General features: G+C 47.4%; 1 protein-coding gene across 1 annotated transcript in view; it reads left to right on the forward strand.

Annotated features, from left to right (window-relative positions):
• The window catches only part of USP9X (ubiquitin specific peptidase 9 X-linked), a 377,318-nt gene that overhangs the window by 64,299 nt on the left and 292,055 nt on the right, over nt 1-20,964 (forward strand). The window contains exons 3-4 of the mRNA XM_030202341.1: nt 18,023-18,168; nt 18,847-18,926. Of these exons, the coding sequence (XP_030058201.1) occupies nt 18,023-18,168; nt 18,847-18,926 (226 nt within the window). The remainder of the gene's footprint in view (nt 1-18,022; nt 18,169-18,846; nt 18,927-20,964) is intronic.

Raw genomic sequence — 20,964 nt, forward strand, 5'->3', positions numbered from 1 at the left:
TGCTTCCAGAAAAGATTCCACTAAGAGGTGTTACTCTTTTAAACGGAGGAGGTTTGCCATCTAGTGTGACAGAAGGCCCTAGATCCTTTCTCTTGTCCTACACAGATCCTGCTTGAATACCTTCTACACTTTTCAGAGTCTGGTCTCAAGACTAACTCAGTAAGGGTGCACCTTAGTGCAGTCAGCACTTATCAGCGTATAGAGGGTAAGCCTATCTCTGGACAGCCTTTAGTTCACTTTATGAGAGGTTTGCTTTTGTCAAAGCTCTCAGTCAAACCTCCACCAGTGTCTTGGAATCTCAACATCGTTCTCTCTCAGCTAATGAAAGCTCCTTTCGAACCACTGAATTCCTGCCATCTGAAGTACTTGACCTGGAAGGTCATTTTCTTGGTGGCTACTTTCAGCTCGTAGGGTCAATGAGCTTCAGGCCCTAGTAGTGGATGCACCTTATACTAAGTGTCATCACAACCAAGTAGTCCTCCTCACGCACCCTAAGTTCCTGCCGAAGGTGGTGTTGGAGTTCCATCTGAACCAGTCAATTGTCTTGCCAACATTCTTTCCCCGTCCTCATGCCCACCTTGGCAAAAGCAGCTTGCACACCTTGGACTGCAAGAGAGCATTGGCCTCTTACGTGGAGCGGACGAGGCCCTTCAGACAGTCCCCCCAGTTGTTTTCTGCTTATGATTCCAACAGGAGGGGAGTTGCCATCGAGGAAAACGCACAATCTCCAATTGGCTAGCAGATTACATTTTTTTCTCTATATGCCCAAACTGGGTTGTCTCTAGAGGGCCATGTCACGGCTTATAATGTCAGAGCCATGGCTGCGTTGGTGGCTCACTTAGCCTTTATCGAAGAGATTTGCAAAGCTGCAACATTGTCTATAGTCCACACATTCACATCACACTACTTCCTTGAGCAGGATACCCGATTAGACAGTTGGTTTGGGCAGTCGATGATGCAGTATCTGTTCGTGGTTTAGAATCCAACTCCACCTACCTAGGCCCGTTTTTATTCTGTTCCACTGTGCACTCTCAACTAGTTGTATATAGTTTCAGGTTAATCTACATTATGTGCTCACCATTGCGAGGCCCAATTGACTAATGTTTCTTGTTTTCGGTGGAGCCTGGATGCTAAGGATACCCCATGTGTGAGACTAATCCAGCCTGCTTGTCCTCTGAGAAAGCGAAGATACTTACCTATAGCAGGTATTCTCAGAGGAGAGCAGGCTGGTTATTCTTACAATCCCGCCCACTTCCCCTTGGAGTTTGTTTGTTTTTTTTACTTAACTGAGGTACACACTCGCACGACGGAGCGGGAAGTCAATCCACACATGTGGGGTGCGCCTCTGCACGTGCGCCAGAATACTCTGGCAAATCTTTTGTTTTTTTGCTATGTTTTTATGCCGATTTCCGGGCCAGAGCAGATCACCGATCCATTTGTGAGAATAGTCAGCCTGTTGTCCTTGGAGAATACGTGCTGTAGGTAAGTATCTTCACTTTTTCTCAGCTGCTCACTTCTGGATCCGGGAGATTGGTTGCTGCTGTTGCAGGCTTTTGAACTCATCCAGGACCAGTGGAATCCACTGATATTTGGTCTCATGGCTACCTGTTCCAGTACCAAATAAGAATGTTTTTTTTTTTTTTTTTTTGAGCCCTGGTTTAGCTGTGACTGCATGATGAATCCCTATATGTCTATTTCTCCATGGCCAGTGATAGGCTGACTAATGCACAGGATTGCATAGCATTCTCATCTTTGTCTTCCTGGTAGCTCTGGATTGACCCCGTCATCTGTGGTATGCAGGCCTTATGAGGCTGTTGGTGACTGAGCCACTGCCCAGAGGTTAGTCCTCTGGCAGGGCCCAGTGAAAAAAAGGAAGATCTGGATCCCTTCTGATTTATGGTCTGGCCCCTTAAAGGAGGTGCTTAGAGAAGCATGGTTTTCTTCAGTGTTCTCTACCCTGCTCACGTCTCAGAAGTTCACCTGGCTTATGTGCAGATGTGGAAGGTTTTCAAGGGTTGGTGTGCTGGATGGTCGCTTTCTCCTTGGAAGGCTCAGGATTGTGATATCACAGGCTTTTTGCAGCAGGGCCTGACATTGGGCTCCTTGAAGATCTAGGTGGTGGCCCTCTCGTTTTCAGGGCAAGGTACAGGGCCTATCCTTGACACTGCATGGGGAGGTGGTTTAGTTTTTTAGAGGGGTGATACATTTGTGCCTGTCTTCCTTTAGTGAGACCTGAATTTTCTTAGTGCTTTCTGAGGATCCTTTTTGATCCTTTAAGGTCGGCTTCCATTAAAGACATCATGCTCAAGACAGTTTTTTTCTGGTTCTATCTTTCTGGGACTCGTATCTATGCTTTGAGAAAGATTTGGTTTCCCTTTGCACGGTTCCTTCATTCCTTCTCTACGTGGTCTCTTCATTACACATGAACCAGGAGGTCTGTTTGCTCACCTTTGTAGCTGAGGGATGTGCTCCTACGGATTGGAGGTTACACATATTGGATGTTCGGCTTATATTGCTGGGTTTTTTGAATGAGATGAGTGACTTCAGTCTTTCTGATATCTTCGTCCTCTTCCACTGCCCTTGGAAGGGTCAGGCAATTTCCAGGGTCTTTATTACGAGCTGGATCAGGCAGGTATTTAGGCTATCTACATTTGAAAGAATCATCAGGTGCCTGCAGGTAGAGAATGACACTGGGACAAAGTTTGTCCCTGTCCTCGTCCAGTCCCCGCGGGCCCTGCCCTGTCCCCGCAGGCCCTTTCTCCATCCCTGCCCCCATGGGCTCTGCCCTTATCTGCAGTAGCATCAAACAATTATGATTTTATATTTAAATCTTTTTATTAAAGTATATAAAGGAACAATATGCTATGCAACAGTTGTGTATAAATTACAAATAGAAAACAATAACAGTGAGCAGCTGTAATAATCCTCCTCATCACCACCCTCTACCCTTCCAACCCCAACAATAGCTGATTTCTACTACCCCAAGGAATCCTAATCCACCCTGTTAAAATGTCTAGGGGTACAAAATACCACCCGTTCTGTATGCCCTAGAGGGAAGAAATATGCCCTATGAAGCACTTTTATGATTTTTTAAATCTGTGGATGAATAAGAAGTCATCAACAATATCAGGATTCAGTCTAGCTGTTCCATAGTTCTTCCTGCAATAGAAGATGTTTTCTTTGAAGATCTGCTGATTGCAGGATGTACAGGATCCCCCATGCAAATTTTGCTAGTTGAGGCCAGCATGTTTGGTTGTTTTTCCAAAAAAAATGAAAATATTGTCTGAATCACTCAAACATAAATAACAGTCCAGTTCATTAAGAGACTTCAAAGTAGAAAATGACATGGACACAAAGTTTGTCCCAATCCCTGCCCTACAAGCTTGGTCCCCGTTCCATTTACCTCCGGCGTTGAAAGCCCATTCCACTCGGGCACAGGCTACCTCCTGGGCAGATGCCTGGGTGGCCCTGGAGGAGACTTGTAGTGTGGTGACGTAGTTATCTTTCCATTCCTTTGTGAAGCTTCACAGGTTGAATGTGCTGGCCAGGGCATGTTACTTAGGCAGAGCAGTCATTAGCAAGGATTTGTCTTCCCTCTACCCAGTAGTTCTGCTTTGGTACATCCCACTTCAGAATGGTACGGCCCAGATGACTAGGAAGATGGATTTATGTCTTACCTGATAACTTTCTTTCCCTTAATGGAGCACTTCGTTCTGAAACCTGCCCTCGGAAGACTCAGGTCTGGGGTTATCAGCATGCTCTGCACTTTTTCTTTTCAGTAAAAAGACATTCTGGAGGATGCAGGGTAATGAGTTCTACTCTGTAGTGTTATGCTTGCTTGATGATCATTGCAGCTGCACTGGTTGATGGGACATGGGTGTGCATTACAGAGCCTTCTGCTGCTTTGGCAGACACATACTGGAGATTTCCATTGAGCCACCAGACAGGTTCAGTGAGTTCACTGAAAGATCACTTTTTTTTTTCCCTCTACCTTCATCTGCTAGAAGGAGGGGATTATGGCCATTTGTTCAGAATTGCACGACCTAACTAAAGGAAAGGAGATTCACCTATGATAAATTTGTAAATTAATTTACAATCAAACTTTAATAAAAATCAAGACAATGCAGCCCCTACCCCCATTCAGCAAATATTAAAAGCATGCCAGTTTTAGATGAACTCCAAAATCATTCAGCAAATAAACCATACCAGCCCTCAGTCTTACCTAATTCTCTTTTACGACTGAATTTTCCAAATGCTTATTTATTTTTTTTTCTAAAATGCGGGATTCATCCCTGACTAGTCCAGGAAGTTCATGCCAAGCTGCTGACCTACAGCAGATATCCTCCTAGCTTTGGATCACACTAAGTGGGCCACTTTAACTGATGTCGCCCTTAATATGCCCTAGTAACTTGGTCTCAGATGGATGACCAGAGCTCATTCATCCCTTCCAAACCTTATTCATCCCTTCCAAACCTTATTCATCCCTTCCAAACCTTCTAAAGAAACTTATCAGTGAACATTTAAACTCTGCAGTTGGCATTTCAGATGTCATATGTTACCCACTATGGATGAGAGGTTTCTGAATTTAAAGCAGGAACTTCTTGAGGTCTATGATTTATTAGATCTGTTGGTGTGTCTTTGTTGTCACTCCCAGAGTTTTATGAGGAATGGTTGAAGAGCACTGGGGAAAGTGCCATTTATTGGCTTGCCTCTGTCTTCTGGAACAAACTTCCAATGGATTTGCATAAAGAAGAATTCCTTGATTTATTTAAGGGGAAATTAAAAGCCTATTATTTCCAGAAGGCATTTGAGTTGGTCAGCTGACCTTTGGCTGTAACACTGGGAGACCTGTGAGTTTGAGGGGAATGATTCTCTTTTTATGTTTAAACAACGTTTGACAAGGTACCTCATGAAAGGCTACAGAGGAAATTGGAGGGTCATGGGATAGGAGGAAATGTCCTATTGTGGATTAAAAATTGGTTGAAGGATAGGAAACAAAGAGTGGGGTTAAATGGGCAGTATTCACAATGGAAAAGGGTAGTTAGTGGGGTTCCTCAGGGGTCTGTGCTAGGACCGCTGCTTTTTAATATATTTATAAATGATTTAGAGATGGGAGTAACTAGCGAGGTAATTAAATTTGCTGATGACACAAAGTTATTCAAAGTTGTTAAATCGCAACAGGATTGTGAAAAATTACAAGAGGACCTTACGAGACTGGGAGACTGGGCGGCTAAATGGCAGATGACGTTTAATGTGAGCAAGTGCAAGGTGATGCATGTGGGAAAAAAGAACTCGAATTATAGCTACGTCATGCAAGATTCCACATTAGGAGTTACGGACCAAGAAAGGGATCTAGGTGTCGTCGTCAATAATACGCTGAAACCTTCTGCTCAGTGTGCTGCTGCGATTAGGAAAGCGAATAGAATGTTGGGTATTATTAGGAAAGGTATGGAAAACAGGTGTGAGGATGTTATAATGCCGTTGTATCGCTCCATGGTGCGACCGCACCTTGAGTATTCTCCGAGGACAAGCAGGCTGCTTGTTCTCACTGATGGGTGACGTCCACGGCAGCCCCTCCAATCGGAATCTTTACTAGCAAAGTCCTTTGCTAGCCCTCGCGCGCCCGCGCGCACCGCGCATGCGCGGCCGTCTTCCCGCCCGAAACCGGCTCGAGCCGGCCAGTCTTCTTTCGTCCGCACTCGGTACGGTTGTGTTTTTCGCCGTGTCGAGCCCCGGAGAGTCGACCTCGCGCGTCCTTTGTTTAAATTGACGTGTTTTTTCTTCGGAAATTGCTGTCTTGGTTCGGGAAGTGCTCCGGAAGCCCCCTCGGGTTTCTTCTGTCCCTTCCCGTATTTTTTCAGTCTTTGCCCCGGTAAGTTTTCTTTCGTCGTCGGGGTAGGCCTCTTTTCGGCCTCGGTCGAGATTTTTCTCCCTCAAAGTTTTTGGTGCTCTATTCGTCATTTCGGATTTTGATTTCGCCGGCGTGATTTTTCCGCCCATGACATCGAAGCCTTCCAGCGGCTTCAAGAAGTGCACCCAGTGCGCCCGGGTTATCTCGCTCACTGACAGGCACGCGTCATGTCTTCAGTGTCTGGGGGCCGAGCACCACCCTCAGGCCTGTAGTCTGTGTTCCCTTTTGCAAAGGCGGACTCAGGTAGCGAGATTGGCCCAGTGGAACGTTTTGTTCTCGGGCTCTTCGTCGGCATCGGCACCGGGGGTATCGTGTGCATCGACGTCTTCAGCGTCCAGAGCTTCATCCTCGGCCGCCAGTGCATCGAGGCATCGGCCCTCTGCATCGGCGCCGAGACATCGGATAGCTGCATCGACGTCGGTGGTACCGGGACCTCGTCTGCTGATGTCGTCGGACGGTGGTGCATCGTCAGGAGTGCAGGTGAGGGCTGTCCATTCCCCTGCTGGTGGCGGTGAGCCTTCGGGTGGGTCTCCCCCTACCCTGAGGGCTCCTGCAGTACAGCCCCCCCGAGACCGACCTCCTTCGGCCTCGGCCCCGAGGAAGCGACGGCTGGATTCTACGTCCTCCTCGTCGGTACCGGGAAGCTCCGGTGACATGCTTCGGAAAAAGTCGAAGAAGCATCGACACCGGTCCCCTTCCCGTGTCGGTACCGAGAGCTCTGGGTCGCCGAGGGAGTCGGCACCCAGCAGGCATCGGCATCGAGAGGACCGCTCACCCTCTGTTCAAGAGGTGTCGATGCGCTCCACTCTGGACAGCCCGGAACAGCCTCCTCGCCCGGAACAGGTTCTGACGTCGACGCCTGCATCGACTTCCATGCCTTTCTCCGCAGCCGCTCTGAACGAGAGCCTCCGGGCCGTTCTCCCAGAGATCCTGGGAGAGCTGTTGCGCCCTACCCCTCCGGTACCGGCGGTGCTTGCGCCACCTGTACCGTCGAGCGTGGCGCCGGCTGGCCCATCGCCCGAGGTGAGGTCTCCGGCGTCAGTACCGCGTGCGGTGCCGGCTGCCGTCGCCTCCCAGGAAGGCTTCCCGACTACGTCGGCGGAGGGAGCTTCGCCGATGCGGGCGAGGGAGTCTACCTCTCGACGCCCCCATCATGGACGTGGCTCCACGGAGTCGAGTCGGGCACGGTTGCAGACACAGGTCCGTGAACTTGTGTCTGACACCGAGGGTGAGGCCTCGTGGGAGGAGGAAGAAGACCCCAGATATTTCTCTGACGAGGAGTCTGAGGGTCTTCCTTCCGATCCTACTCCCTCTCCTGAAAGACAGCTTTCTCCTCCTGAGGGTCTGTCTTTTGCTTCCTTTGTCCGGGAGATGTCTACGGCCATCCCCTTCCCGGTGGTTGTGGAGGACGAGCCCAGGGCTGAAATGTTTGAGCTCCTGGACTATCCTTCTCCACCTAAGGAAGCGTCCACTGTTCCCTTGCACCATGTCCTGAAAAAGACATTGCTTGCGAACTGGACAAAACCCTTAACTAATCCCCACATCCCCAAGAAGATCGAGTCCCAGTACCGGATCCATGGGGACCCAGATCTGATGCGCACTCAGTTGCCTCATGATTCTGGAGTTGTGGATCTGGCCCTAAAGAAGGCTAAGAGTTCTAGGGAGCATGCTTCGGCGCCCCCGGGCAAGGACTCTAGAACCTTAGACTCCTTTGGGAGGAAGGCCTACCATTCTTCTATGCTCGTGGCCAAAATCCAGTCTTACCAGCTCTACACGAGCATACACATGCGGAACAATGTGCGGCAGTTGGCGGGCTTGGTTGATGCTCTTCCCCCCCGAGCAGGCGAAGCCTTTTCAGGAGGTGGTCAGGCAGCTGAAGGCGTGCAGAAAATTCCTGGCCAGAGGGGTGTATGACACCTTTGATGTTGCGTCCAGGGCCGCTGCTCAAGGTGTGGTGATGCGCAGGCTCTCATGGCTGCGTGCCTCTGACCTGGAGAATAGAATCCAGCAGCGGATTGCGGACTCGCCTTGCCGTGCGGATAACATTTTTGGAAAGAAAGTTGAGCAGGTGGTAGAGCAGCTCCACCAGCGGGACACCGCATTCGACAAGTTCTCCCGCCGGCAGCCTTCAGCTTCTACCTCTACGGGTAGACGATTTTTCAGGAGAAGGAAGACTGTTCCCTACTCTTCTGGCAAGCGTAGGTACAATCCTCCTTCTCGACAGCCTGCGGCCCAGGCTAAGCCCCAGCGCGCTCGCTCTCGTCAGCAGCGTGCGACTCAGCAAGGCCCCTCGGCTCCCCAGCAAAAGCAAGGGGCGAGCTTTTGACTGGCTCCAGCAGAGCATAGCCGACATCCAAGTGTCAGTGCCGGGCGACCTGCCAGTCGGAGGGAGGTTGAAAGCTTTTCACCAAAGGTGGCCTCTCATAACCTCCGATCAGTGGGTTCTCCAAATAGTCCGGCAAGGATACACCCTCAATTTGGCCTCAAAACCTCCAAATTGTCCACCGGGAGCTCAGTCTTACAGCTTCCAGCACAAGCAGGTACTTGCAGAGGAACTCTCCGCCCTTCTCAACGCCAATGCGGTCGAGCCCGTGCCATCCGGGCAAGAAGGGCTGGGATTCTATTCCAGGTACTTCCTTGTGGAAAAGAAAACGGGGGATGCGTCCCATCCTAGACGTAAGGGCCCTGAACAAATATCTGGTCAAAGAAAAGTTTAGGATGCTTTCCCTGGGCACCCTACTTCCCATGATTCAGGAAAACGATTGGCTATGCTCTCTGGACTTGAAGGATGCCTACACACACATCCCGATACTGCCAGCTCACAGACAGTATCTGCGATTTCAGCTGGGCACACGTCACTTCCAGTACTGTGTGCTACCCTTTGGGCTCGCCTCTGCGCCCAGGGTGTTCACAAAGTGCTTGGCTGTAGTAGCAGCAGCACTTCGCAGGCTGGGAATGCACGTGTTCCCATATCTCGACGATTGGCTGGTGAAGAACACGTCCGAGGCAGGAGCCCTGCAGTCCATGCAGATGACTATTCGCCTCCTGGAGCTACTGGGGTTTGTGATAAATTACCCAAAGTCCCATCTTCTCCCAACGCAGAGACTCGAATTCATAGGAGCTCTGCTGGATTCTCGGACGGCTCGCGCCTATCTCCCAGAGGCGAGAGCCAACAACTTGTTGTCCCTCGTCTCACGGGTGCGAGCGTCCCAGCAGATCACAGCTCGGCAGATGTTGAGATTGCTGGCCACATGGCCTCCACAGTTCATGTGACTCCCATGGCCCGCCTTCACATGAGATCTGCTCAATGGACCCTAGCTTCCCAGTGGTTTCAGGCTGCTGGGGATCTAGAAGACGTGATCCACCTGTCCACGAGTTTTCTCGAATCCCTGTATTGGTGGACGATTTGGTCCAATTTGACTCTGGGACGTCCTTTCCAAATTCCTCAGCCACAAAAAGTGCTGACCACGGATGCGTCTCTCCTGGGATGGGGAGCTCATGTCGATGGGCTTCACACCCAAGGAAGCTGGTCCCTCCAGGAACGCGATCTACAGATCAATCTTCTGGAGTTGCGAGCGATCTGGAACGCTCTGAAGGCTTTCAGAGATCGGCTGTCCCACCAAATTATCCAAATTCAGACAGACAACCAGGTTGCCATGTACTACGTCAACAAGCAGGGGGGCACCAGATCTCGCCCCCTGTGTCAGGAAGCCGTCAGCATGTGGCTCTGGGCTCGCCATCAAGGCATGGTGCTCCAAGCCACATATCTGGCAGGCGTAAACAACAGTCTGGCCGACAGACTGAGCAGGATTATGCAACCTCACGAGTGGTCGCTCAACTCCCGAGTGGTGCGCCAGATCTTCCAAGCGTGGGGCACCCCCTTGGTGGATCTTTTCGCATCTCGAGCCAACCACAAAGTCCCTCAGTTCTGTTCCAGGCTTCAGGCCCACGGCAGACTGGCATCGGATGCCTTCCTCCTGGATTGGGGGGAGGGCCTGCTGTATGCATATCCTCCCATTCCTCTGGTGGGGAAGACTTTGTTGAAACTCAAGCAAGACCGAGGCACCATGATTCTGATTGCTCCTTTTTGGCCGCGTCAGATCTGGTTCCCTCTTCTTCTGGAGTTATCCTCCGAAGAACCGTGGAGATTGGAGTGTTTTCCGACCCTCATCACACAGGACGAAGGGGCTCTTCTGCATCCCAGCCTCCGGTCCCTGGCTCTCACGGCCTGGATGTTGAGAGCGTAGACTTTGCCTCTTTGGGTCTGTCGGAGGGTGTCTCCCGCATCTTGCTTGCTTCCAGGAAAGATTCCACTAAGAGGAGTTACTTCTTTCTATGGAGGAGGTTTGCCGTCTGGTGTGACAGCAAGGCCCTAGATCCTCGCTCTTGTCCTACACAGACCCTGCTTGAATACCTTCTGCACTTGTCTGAGTCTGGTCTCAAGACCAACTCTGTAAGGGTTCACCTTAGTGCAATCAGTGCATACCATTACCATGTGGAAGGTAAGCCGATCTCAGGACAGCCTTTAGTTGTTCGCTTCATGAGAGGTTTGCTTTTGTCAAAGCCCCCTGTCAAACCTCCTACAGTGTCATGGGATCTCAATGTCGTTCTCACCCAGCTGATGAAACCTCCTTTTGAGCCACTGAATTCCTGCCATCTGAAGTACTTGACCTGGAAGGTCATTTTCTTGGTGGCAGTTACTTCAGCTCGTAGAGTCAGTGAGCTTCAGGCCCTGGTAGCCCAGGCCCCTTACACCAATTTCATCATAACAGAGTAGTCCTCCGCACTCACCCTAAGTTCTTGCCAAAGGTCGTGTCGGAGTTCCATCTGAACCAGTCAATTGTCTTGCCAACATTCTTTCCCCGTCCTCATTCCTGCCCTGCTGAACGTCAGCTGCACACATTGGACTGCAAGAGAGCATTGGCCTTCTATCTGGAGCGGACACAGCCCAACAGACAGTCCGCCCAATTGTTTGTTTCTTTTGATCCCAATAGGAGGGGAGTGGCTGTGGGGAAACGCACCATATCCAATTGGCTAGCAGATTGCATTTCCTTCACTTACGCCCAGGCGGGGCTGGCTCTTGAGGGTCATGTCACGGCTCATAATGTTAGAGCCATGGCTGCGTCGGTAGCCCACTTGAAGTCAGCCTCCATTGAAGAAATTTGCAAAGCTGCGACGTGGGCATCTGTCCACACATTCACATCTCATTACTGCCTGCAGCAGGATACCCGACGCGACAGTCGGTTCGGGCAGTCAGTTCTTCAGAACCTGTTTGGGCTTTAGGATCCAACTCCACCCCCCGAGGGCCCTGTTTGTTCTGTTCCAGGCTGCACTCTCAGTTAGTTGGTAAATTTTTTAGGTCAATCTCAGTTATGTCCTCGCCGTTGCGAGGCCCAATTGACCATGGTTGTTGTTTTGAGTGAGCCTGGGGGCTAGGGATACCCCATCAGTGAGAACAAGCAGCCTGCTTGTCCTCGGAGAAAGCGAATGCTACATACCTGTAGAAGGTATTCTCCGAGGACAGCAGGCTGATTGTTCTCACAAACCCGCCCGCCTCCCCTTTGGAGTTGAGTCTTCCCTTCTCTTGTCTTGCTACAATATGAGACTGGCCGGCTCGAGCCGGTTTCGGGCGGGAAGATGGCCGCGCATGCGCGGTGCGCGCGGGCGCGCGAGGGCTAGCAAAGGACTTTGCTAGTAAAGATTCCGATTGGAGGGGCTGCCGTGGACGTCACCCATCAGTGAGAACAATCAGCCTGCTGTCCTCAGAGAATACCTTCTACAGGTATGTAGCATTCGCTTTGTGTTCAATTCTGGTCGCCGCATCTCAAGATATAGTAGAATTGGAAAAGGTGCAGCGAAGGGCGACTAAAATGATAGCGGGGATGGGACGACTTCCCTATGAAGAAAGATTAAGGAGGCTAGGGCTATTTAGCTTGGAGAAGAGACGGCTGAGGGGAGACATGATAGAGGTATATAAAATAATGAGTGGAGTAGAACAGGTGGATGTGAAGGACTAGGAATACTAGGACTAGAGGGCATGCGATGAAACTACAGTGTAGTAAATTTAAAACAAATCGGAGAAAATTCTTCTTCACCCAACGTATAATTAAACTCTGGAATTCGTTGCCGGAGAAAGTGGTGAAGGCGGTTAGGTTAGCAGAGTTTAAAAAGGGGTTGGACGGTTTCCTAAAGGACAAGTCCATAAACCGCTACTAAATGGACTTGGAAAAAATCCACAATTCCAGGAATAACATGTATAGAATGTTTGTACATTTGGGAAGCTTGCCAGGTGCCCTTGGCCTGGATTGGCTGCTGTCGTGGACAGGATGCTGGGCTCGATGGACCCTTGGTCTTTTCCCAGTTTGGCAGTACTTATGTATTTATGTACTTATTGATATTTCAGCATGTTAAACCATAACAATACATTTCACTTAGCAAATTTCACAAGCAAATCATTCTGTATAAATTCCACACATTACTGAACAGCATCCAAAACTTAACATTTTCTCCCCTATCCCCGAACTTCCCCTTTGTTCCCCACAATTTTATATTTATAATATTTATTGTCAAAAGAACTCAACAATACACGCTCATCAGTTGTCAAGTCATACACACTGAGAAACTAATATAATGCACACTCCTACAACAATCCCAAGACAATATTTCGACATCCAACTTTTAAGTTTCTTCCCAACCCTTCTTGATTCCAATGACTTATATCAACCAACCCCCCCATACCCTTCCCCTTCACATATGACAATCTATACCGTCTTCATCTTATAAAATAACAATGCCCATCAATATTCCACATGACCTCTCCACAGAGATTTCAATTCCAAATTCCTACCTCCCTAACCCCTCCTCTCCCTTCCCTTCCACCCTCTTTCAGAAGCTGTCAGCACCCCTCCTTCTATTCTCTAGTGCGGTTTTTGACTTTCAGCTGTTAGTCTCAGATTATTAAGGATAAGACTACGCCCTCAAGGACTCAACACTTGGAGGTATGGGTTCCAGATCGCTATATAAGATTTATATATCTTCGGCGACCCTCTAGCATCTTTTGCTTCCCAGACTGCTAGTTCATGAACCTGGTTTCTCCAGTGCCAATAGGTGGGCTGTTCCTCTTTTGTCAAATATTGCATAATGACTTTTTTCCCCACTATAAATTTACGACACAATAGAGCCGCCGATATAGTCATAGCCCTAAAAGCCTGAGGAGTGTCCAGCAGCAACTGCTCCACCGACCCACTTATGTCTCGTGCCAATAACCTGTGAAAAGATCTTTGGATCTGCTCCCAAAATGATTTAATGAAAGGGCATCCCCAGAGGGCATGTGCGAGGGTGTGAACTGATAACTTGTATTTCAGACACCTATTGGCTCCACATACTCCCATATGTGCCAGCTGTGTCCCTGCCATGTATGCCCGTAACACCACCCGAAATCCACACTCCCTTAGTCTGACATCAGCAGGTCTCTTTTCTTTTTAATATTGGAGTTCTTTTCTATCTTGTTTGTGTTGTGAAGCACTATGACTTTTTTTTTTTTTTTTTTTTAGAAGGGTGGGATATCAAGTGTTTAAACTATTATTCCAACTGGTAGGATAAAGCTCTCACTTAACTAGTAAGTTTTAATTCAAAGATTTTTGTGACTTAGTTCAGATCTTCTTTCTTTCAAAAGAAAGACTGTTCCAAAAGGTTATAGTACCTCTAGTATTTTATAAGTCTAATTCAAAAAATATTTTAGATTTGGTCTGAGTATCTTTATGTGTAATTTATAAATATTAATAAGCCTAACTCTTTCTGGTGTAGTATATTTGAGTTTAGTGTGTCTTGGAGTTGTATCTGCAAAAGGATGACTTAATTCTCCATGGATAAGGAGGCTGAATTGGTCCCATGTGTGGCTGATGACATCCAGCAGCATGGTAATTCTGTGCTGTGAAGCTGCTTCAGTGTTTTTTTTTCCTCCCCTAAAGGAAAGATGGAATGTGTTTTTTTTTTTTAACCTGAGGACATGCAAGACAACAAGTACTCACAGATGGCCCCAGAATTCACATTGGACTCCCCCAGCATGTCTTAAAGCCAGGAGGGGCTAGTGTTGTATAATAAATTAGGGTCATTCCATGCCAAGTGGTCTAAACCTTCCCACCATCATGCCTCCAATTTTGTTCAAATTTTATCTGTTGTGCGAGTCAGGTGTTAAACACATTTATAAGATTGGCTAAAAATTTCAAATCCTGTATAGTTTTTGATGCTAATTCCGATGAAATACATTTTAACATTGTGGATGCAAAATCCAGTCAAACAAGTTGACTCAAAGTGTGCATCAAAATTGGTCGCGACTCATCGGAACATATTTGGACCAATATTCAGACCGCAGCAACTTCCATGCAAACAAAGATACGGACTTGAAATTTTGAACAAGCATTATGCTTGTGCTGGACTTAATACTGCCAGATTTGCAAGTAACCATCATCTATAACCGCCCTGCAGGATCTCTTCAAAGTTGGTACTGTCAGCGCAAATGGTAAAATGTACCAAAGTTCAAAGCCAATTATTAAAAAAGAGTCTGCCTGAATTAGCTTGTGAACAGTATCATCTGAAAGAGAAAATTGTGCTCTACAACACTGAAATGTTTTTGTTTTGCAACTTTCCAGAGATGCTGAACGTGAGAAACGTTTTGGAGCCAAGTCTAGTTCCTTGTTGTCGACATTGGCATCGAGGTTGGTGGTGCATCACACTGGCGTCAGGAGCATTGGTAAGCATGGCTGCTGCTAGGCCTGCAAACACTGGAAGCAGTGGTCTCCACCTGTCTCAAGACCTACTGCTGTGCAGAGCCCCCGTGACCGTCTATCGTCTGACCTGACTCCGAGGCAACGTGAGAATTTGACATCTTCATTGGCACTGAGAAGCCTTGGTAACGAGCTTCAGGTGAAGGCCAAGAATCATTGTCATCGATCCCTCTCGACTCATGGTGCTGGGAGTTCCGGGGCATCGAAGGATTCAGCCCCCGAGAAGTATCTATGCTAGGAGGACCACTCTCAGTAGGTACTGATGTGCACTTCTTCCATCAGCTGGCTCTGATATCGACCCCGACAGTCCTGCAACCTGTCTCTCAACTGGAGCCTCAGCTTTTCCCAGTGTCAGCCCTCGATGAGCGCATCTGGGACTTGCTTCCTGAGCTGCTTGATGGCCTTATGCAATGGTGGGCATCGGTACCGGGGTTGCTTGCGCCTACTCTTCTCCCATTGCGACCTCACATGGCCCTCAGCCTGCTGTGCGGCCTCCGACACTGGTCCTGGGTCAAAATAGCCCCGTCAGAAAAACCCTATCAAAAAAAGTCCCTAGACAAAATAACCCCGAGAACAAAAACTAACCCCCCGCCCCCCAAAATAATAGTCTCTATCATAATATTTTATGAAAAAATGGCCCGCCCCTGACAAAATGGCTCATGTACCTATTTTTTAATTTGTTCTTTCTTCACTTCTGTGAGAGGTATACGTAGTTTGCGAGCAGTACCGCTATTTTGTTGGGGCTGTTTTATTAGGGTTATTATGACGGGGTGCCTGGTACCTCATGCGGCCCTGGTGTCGACTGTCACCCAAGATGGGACCCTCTCGACAGTGGTGGAGGAAGCTTTCTCTGGAGATGGGAACCGACAGCACCATTCTCGAGGACATGGGTCCTCTGCGCCGAGGCAGGCTTGGTATCAACCCTCCCATAGAATGTTTTTATCTGACAGCGATGAGGAGCGCTCATGGGAGTCAGAGGAAGATCCTAGTTACTTTTCCTCAGTCAGCTCCTATGGGATACCTTCTGAACCCTCCCCTCCACCTGAAAAGGAGACAGGCTTTCCCGGAGAGCCTTTATTTCCATCTTTTGTAAAGGAAATGGCAGACGCCATTCCATTTTAGAAGTGGAGGACAAGCCCAGGGCCAAGATGCTCAAGGTCCTGGATTACACGTCTCTTCCTAGGGAGGCTATGACTGTCCCTTTCCACAAGGTACTGCAGGAAGTCCTTGTTAGGAAGTGGGAGTCCCCTCTGTTCGTCCTAATACTGCCTAAGAAGATCAATTCCATGTACCGGATCCACATCACACCTAGATTTGATAAGCCACAGGTGCCTCACAAATTCCATGGTGGTGGAATCCGCTCTCAAAAGAGCCAGGCGTTCCAGGGACTATGCTTTATCGACCCTAGGTAGAGAATCTAGAACCCTGGATTTTTGGGGGAGAAAGATGTTCCAGGCTTCAATGCTCATCTTCTGAATACAATCCTACCAGCTTTTCATGAGCATCTACTTGTGAAACTTGGTGCACAAGTTGGACCTGGCTGAGACGTTCCCTCCGGAGCATGCAGTGTCACTTCACCAGTGGGTCAAGCAGCAGAAGGCACGTCGAAAGTTCTTGGCCAGGAGCACTCACAACACTTTTGACGTGGCATCCAAGATTTCTGCTCAGAGTATAGCAATGTCCAGACTTTCATGGCTGCATGTTCATCAGAGGTTGGCGGATGCCCCGAGCTCAGGAGATAACCTTTTTGGAGAGAAGGTGGAGGAAGTCGCAGACCAAATCAAAAAACATACTGATACCATCTCTTCTCTCGCCCGCTGGTGAAGAGCACCTCTCCAGACAGTGTTTAAGTGTCCATGCTGAGGACTGAGGACTGTTAGGGTGCTCGAGCTACTAGGGTTTGTTGTAAACTACCCCAAGTCCCATCTTCGCCATGTCCAGTGATTGGAGTATATAGGAGCCCTGCTCTATACACAGCCGGTAAGAGCCTGCATTCCAGAGATAAGAGCGGACACTGTTTTCGCACTTGTTTCCAGGTTTAGAGCCTCTCAGCAGGTTACAGCTCGCTAGATGTTGAGATTGTTGGGTCCACAGTGTTATGTTACACTTATGATAGTCTTTACATAAGATCACAATCCCTCCCACCGTCTATTATTTTTCCTCTTTTGCTGTCATACTGAACTGAGGTGTCCATGTTTGCTCAGCGGGCGGGATGACACATGATGCGCATATGTGGTGGAGCGTGTCTAACACTTCACAAAGCTCTTTTGATGTTTGTCATAAGTCCCGTACCAGGCAACGTGGCCTGCATTACCCACTTGTGAGAATATAAGGCCTTCTGTCCTCGGAGAATACATGCTACAGGTAAGTATCTTCACTTTCTAAGAAGAGGAGTTTTGAGTAGCTGTTTGAACACAATAACAATCAGTTAATTTCTGATGTGAAGTAGGAGTTCATTCTATAGTTTGGGACCTCAGTAATGGAAGGCAGTGTCCTGTGAAATAGTGAGACAGAGAGCTGATAGTGAAGAGAGTGAGAGTAAGTTCGGAGCAGTGGAGTGTAAACAGAGGTGTATAAGGAATGAGTAACTTGTTGAGTTACACTGGAGCAGAGAGGGCAGACAGGATTTGTATACCAGCAGAAGAATTTTGTATTTGATCTGGGCAATGACAGGAAACCAAGTCACTTTTGTTTCCTATGACTGTTTGAAGAATTTTCTAAATTTGATTCTGCACATACTTCAGGTTATTATTATTACAGTTTTTGTATTCCACCTATACAGTTCAAGGACAGATCATAGTTAAAAAGAGCAGGACTAATCAGTCCAAGAGTTACAGGTGATTGGAGCAATTAATGACATGACTTTAATTTCAGATGAGTCCTCATAATGGCTATATGATTAGGTGTGGGCTAAACTAGCTTTAAAGGAAGGTTTTTAGCAACTTTCTGAATTACAGGTATTGTGTACACAATCTCAGAATATCAGAGAGTTGGTTCTATACATTAGTTGGTATGAAATAGATATTTAGTTGATTTTAGGTTCTTGAACATTTGAAATTTGAGGTGCAGTCATTTGATGGTATTGTACCTAGAAAAGGAACTTCGTAATAGAGATACAAAATTCAGCATGTACTAGGAGCTTCTCCATTGAGAATTAACAGCATTGTGTAAATATAGCACAATTTTTGAAGCAGCCATAATTAATTACATTGTCACCTAGTAATTCATTTGTCCTCCTATTTAATGTGTAAGTATACAGTAAATATTCACTACTGCATCAGAATAGTTTAAATATGTGTGTTGGAAACTTATTTTCTATTTTCAGACTTCATCTCCTGATTCTTCCAATGAGAATTCCCCGGTTAGTCCTCCTGATGAGCAGGGTCAAGGGGATGCTCCACCTCAGCTTGAAGATGAGGAGCCTGCTTTTCCTCACACTGATCTGGCCAAGTTAGATGATATGATTAACAGGTAATTAACTTTGTTTAAATGACTGTCAGTCTAATTTAATAAAAATACTTACCTACCTTTTCATTCATCTAAACATGCAAAGTGGATTACAAAATTTTATCATAAAGAAAGATAAAATATCAAATGAGGTAAAATAAAAACAAGATGAATAAGGCAGCCCTAGAAGATCCTTTATAAGAACATAAGTTGCTCAACTGGTTTGGACCAAAGGTCCATCTAGGCCGGTTTCCTATGTCTAACTGTGGCTAGTCCAGGTCCCAAATACCTGATGATCCCAAAAAAGTCCTAAGCCATTATTAAAATGTACTTGGGGAAAATCCACTGCTTATTTCTAGGATAAGCAGTATAAAATGTACTGTTTTGAGATTTTGTCACGTACTTCTAACCTGGATTGGCTACTGTTGGAAACAGGATATTGGGCTTGATGGTCATTCAGTCTGTTCCAGTATGGCAATACTTATGTACTTATGGGGAATAGTGTTGTGGATGGTTATTTCAGATATTAGATCATTTTTGTAGTCAGGGATTTCATGAAACCAAGTTGTTGATGAAATATTTATCTTTTTCTACATGTACTTGATAGCTCAGCAGAAGGGAGCAGAACTGGTGGGATTGATGAGATGTTTTTTCAATTGATTTGTATTAAATATATGTTTGGTTTTTTTTTTTTTTAAATAGACCCCGTTGGGTGGTTCCAGTTTTGCCTAAAGGGGAATTAGAAGTTCTTCTAGAAGCTGCTATTGACCTTAGTAAAAAAGGTAAGTTAATTATGCGTGCTCCTGAGGTTTTAACTGTAACTCTATGTATTTGACATTGCAGGTCTCATTTTGCCTTGAATTGAGTTTGAATGTTGTAGTTCTGATTTCTTATGAATTGTTTTCTATAAAAGTTTTTCAGTCAACAGACATGTTAATGGGATGGTCACTGTATATGGCTGGGAAGGAGCAGATCTCTGAGTTGAGAACTTACTGTAAAGTTGAGCACGCGTGGCCCTTCCTCAGAGTTGTTGTTTTCTGATCAGCTGAATGGATGCCAAAGAGAGCTCTCTCAATGAGTTTATCCACAAATTATTAGAGTACATCCAATGATGAACTTTATATTAGTTTTTTTTTCCTTTTTTTTGTTGTTTTTTTTGGTTTGTTTTTGGTAAGTCACTGAAAAATCTGGCCAAAATGTTGCATAAAATTTCAGAACTTTGACACGCCTAGTCCTTAATATGCTTGGATGTAGATTATAAACAGAACAATTAAAAAAAATATTGTTTCCTTGGCATCATCAGCAGATGAAACCAGAAACTAGTGGTTTGTGTCTGTCTTATCAGGATGTGGAGAATAGAGGTCCCCGAGTTTATCCCAGATAGCGCCTCCAAAAGCCAGTACATATATATCTATCTCCAACAGGCGGATGGACGAACATCCTTTAGCTCCTGGCTTCCTCTATTAGGTGTGCTCCTGGCCTGGTCCTCCTGGACAGTTGAGTGTCGGGGGTATTCTGGATATTCGGTGCCAGCTTTAGGGGGCATACCTGGTCACCCCAGGTCCCTCCCCTACCCTCCTGCCCTTGGGCTGTGGTCCTTCTCTCCTTTGAGCTTGTTCCACTGCTTTATTCAGCTTTCCTCTGCAAAAAAAAAAAAAATCTGATCTGAAGGTTAAGGGTCAAATTGTTGAATCTTGTTAGAAGGAGTCATTTTCCCTGCTTCTGGCATTGTGATAGCCCGCAGAACAAGAAAGTTTAAAAGCAACAAACAAACAAACAAAAAAACCCCCAAACAAAAACAAAGTAGTCAAAACAAACAGAGGTGGCTGGGCTGGAACAGGCATTGGGAGAAAGAGAGCCCTGCAGCTTCTTTGAGTTCTCCTTTTGACGGTGTAATGCTTTTCTGCTTGGCGGTTAGTGTTTTTCAGCAGTAGTGTTTGTTTTCTGCAGTGGGATGGTGGCAGAGACCGTTGAAGCACTACAGTAAGTCCGGTCTCTGCATGGGAGCGTGCACTAATACTACTGCAAGATATGACGCCTTTCCATTCACGCTATCCGCCTTCTTTCTTTGACACAACTGCGCTAGCAGCTGGCTCCGGAGCACGTGGCTCCTCCGTCGTGCCAGGGTTCCTGGGGTGGGGGCAGGTGCTTCGGAGAAGGCTGAGCCTGGGAGTTTGCCTGAGGAGGGGGCGTCTCAGCTGTTGGGGGAGGCAGTCCCTTTTCCCCATGACTTATGTCCTTTTACTTACCTAATGAAGCAGGCTCAGCAGCCAGGGGGTTCTCTGCAGGAAATGTTTGGGCTGTCTTCCCTTGGTACCGCCTGAGAAGAGGAGGAGGGTGTAGCCTTCTGCTTTGGAGGTGGAATCTGGCCCCTCCCCCCCCTCCGGGGTCTCTGATGGCCCTTTCCGGCAGGTCTGATCTAGAGGGTGGCCTGGAGGAGAGAGAGCTGTTGGCTTTGGAGCTGGATGACCCTACAGCTGACCGGAGTTTTCATAGGGAAGAGTTGCCCTCATTGAGGTTGAAGGGGGGCAGCCTCAGGAAAGATGTCAGGAAGTATTTTTTCACGGAGAGGGTGGTTGATGCTTGGAATGCCCTCCCGCGGGAGGTGGTGGAGATGAAAACGGTAACAGAATTCAAACATGCGTGGGATATGCATAAAGGAATCCTGTGCAGAAGGAATGGATCCTCAGAAGCTTAGCCGAAATTGGGTGGCGGAGTTGGTGGTTGGGAGGCGAGGATAGTGGAGGGCAGACTTATATGGTCTGTGCCAGAGCCGGTGATGGGAGGCGGGACAGGTGGTTGGGAGGTGGGAAGTACTGC

This window comes from Microcaecilia unicolor, chromosome 4 (genome assembly GCF_901765095.1).
Source record: "Microcaecilia unicolor chromosome 4, aMicUni1.1, whole genome shotgun sequence".
NCBI classification, from domain to species: domain Eukaryota; kingdom Metazoa; phylum Chordata; class Amphibia; order Gymnophiona; family Siphonopidae; genus Microcaecilia; species Microcaecilia unicolor.